Below are 10,668 nucleotides of genomic sequence, written 5' to 3' on the forward strand. Positions count from 1 at the left end.
TATCTATCTATCTATCTATCTATCTATCTGTCTGTCTGTCTGTCTACATATATGTCAATGAAAAAATCTTTCTCTTTCTCTATATAATGATTGAATGTACTATGTAATTATTATAAATTATTATAAATATTAAAATGTATTATTTATTATATTTTTATTATATAAATGTATCATTTATTATAAATAAAATTATACAATTATTATAAATATATGTAATGATTTTATATACTAAAAATTATTCTAAATTATATAATAAAATATATAAATTATATTATAAATTTCTATAAATTATATATACATACATTTATATACATGCATACATAATATTATTGGTTTAAATCAACAAATTATGTTCATAAAATTATTTATTTATATACATGAATTTATATATGTATATACAGTATGATGAAAAATTGAAGGTAATGTTTACTTAACACATTAAAATGTGAGGTTTCTCATTAGAAATACATCTAAATGACATTATCTCCTCTTGTCTTCAGATATGGCATTCTGGTGGACCCCATCCAGATCATCTCTCTCTTCCTGAAGGACCCGTACAGCTGGCCGGCTCTGTGCCTGATCATTGGTATGATGAGTGTGTGCTTTGTGACCGACAGCAGATTCATGCAGATTAGCTCAAGCTGAAGACATAATTTCACACCACATTTACACTTTCTGTCATGCATAATGTAAGATCATAAAAATCCACGTCAATATTCCATGCATGCTCACTTCAATATGCCATGTCTAATCTGTTTGCTTTTGCAGTTTCCAATGGCTTTATAATGGCAGCTTTGTACATAGAGAGAAAGCTATCCGTGGTGAGTTGCATGCTGGGAATGAACTGTGTGATTACAGACATGGACTTACAAATAAAACCGATTAAACTATTACATATAACCGATACACGAAGAGTGAATCTCACAATCCAGACAAAATCATGTCCAGATCACATTTTACCTCAAAATTAAAAACAAATTTTTTTTTATAAAACAAAGCTTTTTCTTTTTAACTTTTAAGGTTTTCTTTGCATTGTGTCATTATTCACATGACAGTTAAGCACATTTTTTCCCAATTCTTATTATTGCTATGTGAAAATATCCCATTCTCATTACTGTAATGCAAAAAAAAAAAAAATGTGACAAATTATATAAATTATAAAATATTTGTTATTTGTGAATAAACAATAACAAAAAATAAAATATAAAAAACTTATTTTATTTGAGCTATGTAAGTATGTTTTGCAACATTTATCATTTTCGTTTAATTTAAGTTAAATTCTAAATATAGCTAAAACTATATAAAGTACAAATAAAAACTAAAACTTAATTAAAAAAACCATATAGACATATTAAAAACAAAAAATAACAGTAATAATAAAAAAAATACTGAAAATGACAAAACACTTAATTACTAAAACCTTAACTAAAATTAAACGATGATAGAATATAAATGTAAAATCTACAATATAAAATGAGATTATTATTATTATATATTATATAAAATACAAATATTTTATCAAATACAAATACAAAATCTATGAAATATATATATAACTAATAAATCGGACAAAAACACAACAAAATGTAAAAAATATATGAAAAAAACGAAAATATATATTAAAAAAAACATTTTAATAATAATATTTAATTTCACATAACATTTTTCACATTTATTTATTTTAAATTTATAATATACATTTGTAGTGGGGATGAAATATGACCTAGACCTGGATTTGATTATTTATTGCAGGTTAAATGTATATCTGTTAGCGCAAGTGCTTCTCATTGCTGGTTTGTTTTAATAGTCATGTAATTGAATTTCCAGGGCAGCATCTCAGAGGGCACCGGAACATTCCTTCATGGCATCAATCTTGCAGCTCTGTTATTTGTCCCGGCCGGTACAGTTCTCAGCCTGACCTCTATAACCCCAGGTATCACAGACATCTTCCACCTGTGTTCAGATGTTCACACTAACACCTTCAACCTTCGGTCTTACAGGAAAACGTTGTTTCTCGTGCATTAACTACCAAAACCTCTACCAGTGGCATTTTTTACCTTGTGACCATGTGATTTGGTTGTGGGTTTAACTAGAAAATGATGTTTGTTTTTTTATGTAATCCTTGTTGGCATGTTGGAAATATATTGTTGTGTGAGTAATCATGCTGTCTCGTGGCTGTGTTTCAGTGGGTGGTGTTCTGGCGTTGAGTGTCTTCACCATTCTCTTCCTGAAGCTGTATTCATACAGAGACGTCAACAAATGGTGCAGAGAGATCAGACACGCCAAAGCCCGAACCCTGTCCCGCTCTCACTCCTGTGAGTAACACAACCTCACCAAAAACTCACATTTTCATCATGCATTCTTATCAGACATCAAGCAAATTCTAATATTCACATGCATATGTGCATGAAGGCAAATGCTTCTAGATACACAGTCTCTGTTGTGAAACGCATCATTGCACAAATCTTAATGCAAGTATGGAATGCATTAGAGCTAACATTACATTATATTCCTCTCCGTATGAATGCATTGTTTTGATTTGCATTGAATTGTTTATTTTGCACCAGTAATACCTGCCGCTTGTCCTCCTGTAGCACCTGCGGTTCATAAAGCCTGTATTTTCTCATCTGTTGTTTGCTGTGAAGGGCTCTCAGTGTTTGTCTGAATCTGTACAAACAGACTGAGATGTGAGAGGCATTGCACTGTTTCTGTTTGCGTGAGCACTAACGCTGTGCTGTACTGCCACATGCATGCTGGACAAAGAACAACAGCACATTTAATGCAAACTTTACCATCAATATCGTTTAAAAAAAAAAAAAAAAGTGTGAGCTATGAACTGCCTAGCAACACAGATTGTTGTGTTTGGTCTCCTGGCAGAGAATATCTGAATGAATTCAGTGTGTGTTAATGTTTCATTTTTCTCCCGTAGGCCCGTCTGTGCACAAAGCCAACGGCACGACCGGATACACACACGTGAGCTATCCAGCAAACCTCACACACAGAGGTCAGTCACTACACAACAACTCAACCTGTTTAATAAGGAATATCAGCTTGCTTGTAATTAAAATATAAATTCAAATATTTAAATGGAATTAATAACTAATTTTTTATTTTTTTACATTTATTTTATTATTTTGTTACAGACATTTATTATTTTATTTTCGTTCCAACTCTGTGTTACGAGCTGAACTTCCCGCGCTCTCCACGGATACGGAAGCGTTTCTTACTGCGCCGACTGCTTGAGATGGTGAGAGACAGCATGTGACCGCAGAAACTCATGTTTACAGTTTGCACTTTCTGATAATGTTATACCTGTTTTTCTTTCTTGCAGGTGTTTTTAATGCAGTTGATGCTCGGATTAATACAGCAGGTATGCAAAGAGTAGTTTTAATTGAGCTTATTTGTGTGTGTATGACATGATGTTTTTAATGACTCTTTTTTTTTTTTCTTTTAATAGTGGATGGTTCCGACGATTCAGAACTCAATGAAACCCTTTCAGGTAGAATCGCGCTGTAAAGTCTGACATATAAAATAATAGTCCGAAAAATCCAATTTCATAAAGGAACAGTTTATTGAACCTTTAGACAAAATACAAAAAAAAAAAGAGTTTGCATATGTGACCCTGGACCACAAAACCAGTCATAAGGGTCAGATTTTCGAAATTGAGATTTATATATCATCTGAATAAATAATCTTTCCATTGATGTATGGTTTGTTAGGATCGGACAATATTTGGTCGAGATACAACTATTTGAAAATCTGGAATCTGAGGGTGCAAAAAAATCTAAATATTGAGAAAATCGCCTTTAAAGTTGTTCAAATGAAGTCCTTAGCAATGCAATATCTTCATGGAACATGATATTTACTTAATATCCTAATGATTTTTGGCATAAAAGAAAAATCTATAATTTTGACCCATACAATGTATTTTTGGCTATTGCTACAAATATACCCCAGCGACTTAAGACTGCTTTTGTGCTCCAGGGTCACATATGTGTTTTTGTTTAGTATCACATCTGATACATCAGGATTTTATGGCTCATATAGTATGATATAGTGAGAATATGGAGAGAAAAAATACCTCAGTTTTATTCAAAACTCAAACTGAGCAAAAATATGCCAGACTACTGACTATAAAATAATATAAATACCAGCTGTCACTCTACATTTGTCGGTAATGTCTTATAAGATGAGATTTAAATGCTTACTGTTATGATCAAACCATATGTGCAATGCAATACAATTATGGTTGAGAGACGAACAAATAAACATTCCTCAAAAGCCTGATGATCATATTTGACTCACATTTGAACATGATTTTTCTCATAAATGATGTAGTAAATCTAAGTAAATCTTCAGTCCAGTAAGTATTTGTCTTGAAATGTTACTAACAATTTAAAAGTTGTTCTTATGTTTACTTTATAAAAATCAGTAAAGATTTCAAAGCAAGAAGACCTGTGAAGCACGAGCTGAAGATGGACATTTGTATAAAGATGCTAAAAGATGTATAAACTATCAATCAGATGACAGAAAAATGCATTTAAATTGTCCAGGGTTTGAATACTTTGTACTGGTTAGGCATACAGAAATACTTCTTTAACATGTTGTTTTTATCAATTTTTTATTTTTATGCGTTGATTGAACATATAGTCTCTGTCTCTTTAAACAGGACATGGATTTCACTAGAATCGTTGAACGTCTGCTGAAGCTCGCTGTAAGTGTCCAGAGAAACCAATGCAAACAGATGCTGTTGTTGTCATGGATGGACTTTTGTTGCTAGAGCTTTTGCAGGTGCTGTTGATATGGCTGCTGTTGCTATAGCTTTCACTGTGGCACTTGCTGTTGCTATGGTGTGAAATCCAGGCAAATTCACTTAAAGTTTTCCCTGTAGCTGATCAGCTCAGTACAGTCATCATTAAAGGGATCATATGACGTTGCTAAAAAGAACATTATTTTGTGTATTTGGTGTAATGCAATGTGTTTATGCGGTTTAAGGTTCAAAAAACACATTATTTTCCACATACTGTACATTATTGTTTCTCCTCTATGCCCCGCCTTTCTGAAACGCGTCGATTTTTACAAAGCTCATCGGTCTGAAAAGCGAGGTGTGCTCTGATTGGCCAGCTATCCAGTGCGTTGGGATTGGCTCCAAAGAGAAAAGAAAACTTGAAATCGCGTCATATGACCCCTTTAAACAATATGAAGAGGATTCTGTAGAGGCAGCCAGTCGTTATCATAGAAATCAAAAATAAATGGACAAAAAATATTGTAAATTGTTGTATTTCATTAAAACAGAATTATACAGTTTAGCATTATACAAAATATTTAAATGCTGAATGCCATGATTGACCAATCAGAATTAAGAATTCCAGACTGCTTGAATTTCGCATGGTAACAGCTGCTGTCGTTTTGGTTGATGTCATATCTGTGGCCCCTCCTCCTCAGAGTGTCTAATGGCACAAGCCCCTCCCCTTCTCCCTGTCCCTCTACAGGTGCCCAATCATTTTATCTGGCTCATCTTTTTCTATTGGTATTTCCACTCCTCTATGAACTTCGTAGCTGAGCTCATGCAGTTTGGAGACCGTGAGTGGACTTTTTTCTCACATTTCTGAAAAATTGAGAGAGGTTAACTTGCAATTGCGAGAAAAAAAAGTCAGAATTCTGAGTTTATATCTCGCAATTCTGACTTTTTTTCTCAGAAGACTATTACGTGCTGCATTATGGGAGTGCAGCGGAGGGAGTCGCGGCATGACAAAACCATATCTGCAATAACCGAGATGTTGAATGTAAAAACAATGCAAAATTTAGAAGGGAAATATTTGATTTTTAACAGACTTCAGCCCAAATCAAATGTGATCCGAAAGACTCGAGCAGGTGTGTTTTATAACGTGCAATCTAATGTTAACACTGCCGGGCCAAAGCAGCACATCATTGCAATGCCTTCTCACTAATGTTTCATACTTGACATTTTCATACCGTGATGATCAATTCAAAGAGGCGCAAAATCGAAAGTGTTTGTATTTTTCCAAATGCATTTCAGAAGGGAACTCATTTGTGTCTGTAATTTAAATGTAATCTTTTTTTTTGTTCTTTGTGCTGTTGCTTTGGTGGTGTGATTGACTGAATCTGTGAGTTTTTGCACTTTATTCAGAAATGCATGACGTTTGTCAACCTTTTAAAGGCTGATTTGAAGAATGTAACTGCTTTTATGTTGATTTCAATACTTGCTGATCAATTTTAGTTTCTGAAAAGAGACGTATAAATACATTATATCAACATTGTACATGAATCTGTGAAATAGTTAAAGCCAAAATTTTATGTTGTGCCATTTAAATTGCCAGCAGTGTTATTTAAATGGGATTTAATGGGATTCAAGCACCAATAGGGCCAAGAAAGATGTAAGGAACGATATCGTTGAAACAATCACAGCCTATCAGAATCCATCCTAACTTGAACGACTGCAAACATTTAAAGCGGCAGATGATGTTATGGTCTGTTTGCGTGGACACACTCTAAAAAATGCTGGGTTGTTTCAACCCAACTTTGGGTCAAATATGGACTAACCCAACCGTTGGGTTAAAAATGTAATGTAAAAATTTAACCCAAAGTTGGGTTGAAACAACCCAGCATTTTTTAGAGTGCACTGATGTAGTTATAGTTGTTGGTGTGTGAACAGACCTTTATTCTGAACTTCATCACTTTGTTTTTTCAGGGGAATAGTCCTGAGACTACTGAGATTTTTATATACCAAACCAACCGCAAATAATGGACACCAAATAAGAAGCGAGGCTGTATTTTGCCAAATATTTGACTTAAAACTTGGTACCAGACCTTTGGTGCATCCTGATTGGTCAAATATATATATATATATTCTCATATACTGTGAAGAGATTATACAGAAATAATTATTCTGTTGGCATCTGGTTAAAACATTTAGACTGCTGCGGTGCTTGGTCCCATTATTTGTGTGTGTTAGTTTTTTTTGGATCTCAATTTACCATGCTTATGATAATACTAAGATGTAAATGTACTTTATTCCATTGTAACTGCTGCAATCAGGCGTGATGGATTTGTTTGAAGAGTTTTTTAATTACATTTGAAGTACCTTTCTACAAAACATTTGACAGATACGATTTAATAACCAGCAGATTTTTCCTGTGAAAGCCAATGTTTGTAACTGAAGACACGTTACGTTTTCCCTGTACGGTTTTGGCAGCTCATGTTCCAGTTTATTAAATCTTTTCAAACATCAGCATATCTAGTTGTGTATGAAATATGATGTGACAATATCTAGAGAAAATTGCTTTGTTCCCCTTTTGTATGTCGCTTTGACGCATAAATGTAAATGTAAAATAATCAGAAAAAGATCGGGGTTCACTTTGTGCATATAAAATATTTATTCAGCAGATGGAAACCAATCACATAGATCCGAAAAACAACAAAAAGACAGTGCCACTAGAAATCCATCCAATATGAACGTGTGCAGATAAAACAAAGAGAGGAAATGACGGAATCCCATCTGCTGTGTCACTGCTGTGGAGAAAATACACGAGATTAATACACAACGATGTCAAAATATGATTCTGCACATGAGCAGGCATGATGAAGCTCACCTTTGCTTTGTTTTGTACTGGTAAATAGAGTTTAAATTCAGCGGGGAGCTCGTCCTCAGAGTACAGCCGGTCAGAGAAATACACCCTCCTAATGCGACAGTTTGCGTGAATCTGAAAGACACGAGGACGGCCATCACAAACCCCATAAACACCTGAATCACAGTCTTTAGTTTCAAGCTATTTCTAATAACAGCTTATATCATGAAGGTTTGCTGACATTAGAAATTATGTTTGTATTGGCAGATTTTAAAAGCACTGTTATTCATTCTTTCATATATATATATATATACAGAGGGTACGGAAAGTATTCAGACCCCCTTAAATATTTCTCTCTCTGTTATATTGCAGCCATTTGCTAAAATCATTTAAGTTAATTTTTTTTCCTCATTAATGTACACACAGCCAGCCATATTGACAGAAAAACACAGAATTGTTGACATTTTTGCAGATTTATTAAAAAAGAAAAACTGAAATATCACATGGTCCTAAGTATTCACCCCCTTTGCTGTGACACTCATATATTTAACTCACGTGCTGTCCATTTCTTCTGATCATCCTTGAGATGGATCTACACCTTCATTTGAGTCCAGCTCTGTTTGATTATACTGATTGGACTTGATTAGGAAAGCCACACAACTGTCTATATAAGACCTTACAGCTCACAATGCATGTCAGAGCAAATGAGAATCACGAGGTCAAAGGAACTGCCTGAAGAGCACAGAGACAGAATTGTGGCAAGGCACAGATCTGGCCAAGGTTACAAAAAAAATTCTGCTGCACTTAAGGTTCCTATTATTTTATTTATATATAAATATAGATACATTTTAAATTTATATAAATTATTTTATTTTCAAAACACTTAAGTCAACTGTAATACAAAGAAATTATGTCGTAAACAAATGTTGTATCATGTTCTGCTGCTTAATTTATGCTTACATAAATATTATATTATGTTTACATTTTATTATATTGTATTACCATTTTTTTTTTTTACTGTCTGCAGTGTTAAGTATTATTGAGATATTTTTTAATTAGTTTTTATTTTTATATTTTCCATTTTCATTTTAGTTAAAATCTTTTTTAATGTTTATATAGATTTTTAAAATTAATTTTTACTATTTTTTTATTTAATTAATTTTTAGTTTAAGTTCTAGTTATTTTGGTTGTAGTTATAAGTTGCTTTTGGAAACTATCTGAAAAAAAGTTTTTATACATTTTATTTTAGTTAACGTATATGTTTCAGTAACAAACATGTTTTTATGGTTTTTAGTTTTGATTTGGTTAACTATAACAACCCTGAATTACCAGTGCCATAAACAATAAATCAGCCATTAAAAGTAGCAATTGAGCACATCTAGGCTTAACTGTCATGAAAATATAATGGTTCTAATAACTGTGTTAGTCCCAAAATAGGACTCTTTATGTAAAATAGATTTTCTTATATTTTTCCTCTTGATTTTGGGGTAAAATTAGTAAGTAGTAAAATGTTTTTATAAAGCACCTTTCACAGACAAGGAGGAGTCACAAAGTGCTTTACAGTAAAAAATAAATAAAATCAAACAAATTAAATACCAGCTGTACAAATACCACAAAATTCAATACCAGCAAAACCATATCGCTAATTAAAAGCTTGTCCAAAAAGATGTCTTTAAGTGTTTTTTAAAAGATTCTACAGAACCCATAGCTCTCAAAGTTAAAGGAAGTGAGTTCCGGAGCCTTGGAGCCACAACACAAAAAGCACGTCACCTCTTGTCTTAAAGGGGTCATATGATGCGATTTAAATTTTTCCTTTCTCTTTGGAGTGTTACAAGCTCTTGGTGCATAAAGAAGATCTGTAAAGTTGCAAAGACTAAAGTCTCAAATCCAAAGAGATATTCTTTATAAAAGTTAAGAGTCAGCTACGCCTACCTAAAACGGCTCGTTCTAACACGCCCCCACATACCTACGTCACGATGTGGGAAGATTTGCATAACGCCGCCCAAATGTTCACGCAAAGAAAGAAGGCGTGGTTTCAGGAACAGCAGTAGTGTTGATGCATGTCATGTCAGGGAGACCCAGATGTTCGAATTTGTGCAACGCATTTTATGGACGACAGTTTTTTACCCCTTTAAGACATGTTCTAGGAATAGTTAAAAAACCTAATAACCTAAATATAACTTAAAAATAACCTGGTGAAATGGGTTGGATCAGTCTCTCACCTGCACTCTCAGCGTCTCGATGTAGTTGGTGCCGTACGCTCGGCGTGTGAAATCTGACAGGTTGAACTGGATCTGATTCCAGCCGTCGTCCAGCCGCATGGGCATCGTGCAGATGAAGGGCTTCACGCGGGTCGTGCTCTGATAGTTACTCGCCCTGAACCTCCGCCGCACGTTCTTATCGTCCAGTACCTGAAGCGCATCACACATTCACACATTTCTGACATGGCTAATCATCTCTGAATTGTCTGAAGAAACCAGTTCTCTACCTGAACTTCGAACGTGAAATACTTCTTGAGGTTCTTGATGATCATGACGAGGAAGGGCAGTTTGATGCCGAGGGGGGTCAGGTCTGATCATGATGTGTGTGTGTTCAGTGTCAGAAAGATGGACGGGTCGGGGACACACTCACCTCACATTCGTCCCCTCCACCTCCAGAACCAAAGACTGGATGTCATTGTCTGTGATGCGCTTTATGTGTCCGTTTCTGACCTGCAACAACATGTTTGTTTAGTGAGCTAGTGAGTTAATACATAACTCTATATATATATATATAAACAATATAATACAATACAACAATATAATAAATTTAATATAAATAATATAAATAACTAAATGTACATACTAAAAATAAATCATATGTATATCATAGTTATTACAGTTAACTAAAACCATTAAAGAACATTTTTGTTAGTTGAAATAAAATAAATATTAACTGAAATAAAATTACAAAAAATTATTTTATTTCAGCTAGTTGAAAAGGAAACATTTCTCTTTTTTATTTAGTTTAACTTGAAGTTTTAAAATAACTAAAACTAAAAAAAAAAAAAATGAATAATAATAGTTAACATAGACGTACT

The 10,668-nt window shown here is 33.7% G+C and overlaps 2 protein-coding genes across 2 annotated transcripts in view; one reads left to right on the forward strand and one right to left on the reverse strand.

Annotated features, from left to right (window-relative positions):
* The window catches only part of LOC107706563 (diacylglycerol O-acyltransferase 1-like), an 18,411-nt gene extending 12,659 nt beyond the window's left edge, over positions 1-5,752 (forward strand). Inside the window, exons 4-14 of the mRNA XM_016510317.1 lie at positions 501-586; positions 769-821; positions 1,828-1,933; positions 2,187-2,315; positions 2,930-3,004; positions 3,144-3,247; positions 3,332-3,370; positions 3,458-3,499; positions 4,670-4,714; positions 5,493-5,583; positions 5,700-5,752. Of these exons, the coding sequence (XP_016365803.1) occupies positions 501-586; positions 769-821; positions 1,828-1,933; positions 2,187-2,315; positions 2,930-3,004; positions 3,144-3,247; positions 3,332-3,370; positions 3,458-3,499; positions 4,670-4,714; positions 5,493-5,583; positions 5,700-5,752 (823 nt within the window). The remainder of the gene's footprint in view (positions 1-500; positions 587-768; positions 822-1,827; positions 1,934-2,186; positions 2,316-2,929; positions 3,005-3,143; positions 3,248-3,331; positions 3,371-3,457; positions 3,500-4,669; positions 4,715-5,492; positions 5,584-5,699) is intronic.
* Positions 5,753-7,383: 1,631 nt separating this feature from the next.
* On the reverse strand, positions 7,384-10,145 carry LOC107706578 (cilia- and flagella-associated protein 20-like). The gene is made up of 4 exons (XM_016510335.1): positions 10,078-10,145; positions 9,812-10,000; positions 7,614-7,724; positions 7,384-7,533 (listed from the first exon to the last, which is right to left on the reverse strand). Exons 1-4 carry the CDS (start codon positions 10,120-10,122, stop codon positions 7,528-7,530), a joined length of 351 nt encoding a protein of 116 aa, XP_016365821.1. The 5' UTR covers positions 10,123-10,145; the 3' UTR covers positions 7,384-7,527.
* Between the last annotated feature and the right edge of the window lie 523 nt (positions 10,146-10,668).

This window comes from Sinocyclocheilus rhinocerous, unplaced genomic scaffold (genome assembly GCF_001515625.1).
Source record: "Sinocyclocheilus rhinocerous isolate Xijiao unplaced genomic scaffold, SAMN03320098_v1.1 scaffold775, whole genome shotgun sequence".
NCBI classification, from domain to species: domain Eukaryota; kingdom Metazoa; phylum Chordata; class Actinopteri; order Cypriniformes; family Cyprinidae; genus Sinocyclocheilus; species Sinocyclocheilus rhinocerous.

Coding starts and splice junctions, on each gene's coding strand:
- LOC107706578 (XM_016510335.1), bottom strand. CDS start 10,122: ATGATCATCAAGAACCTCAAGAAGTATTTCACGTTCGAAGTTCAG. Junction 10,001..10,077: donor ATTTCACGTTCGAAGTTCAG/GTAGAGAACTGG, acceptor GATGCGCTTCAG/GTACTGGACGATAAGAACGT. Junction 7,725..9,811: donor TCGAGACGCTGAGAGTGCAG/GTGAGAGACTGA, acceptor CGTGTCTTTCAG/ATTCACGCAAACTGTCGCAT.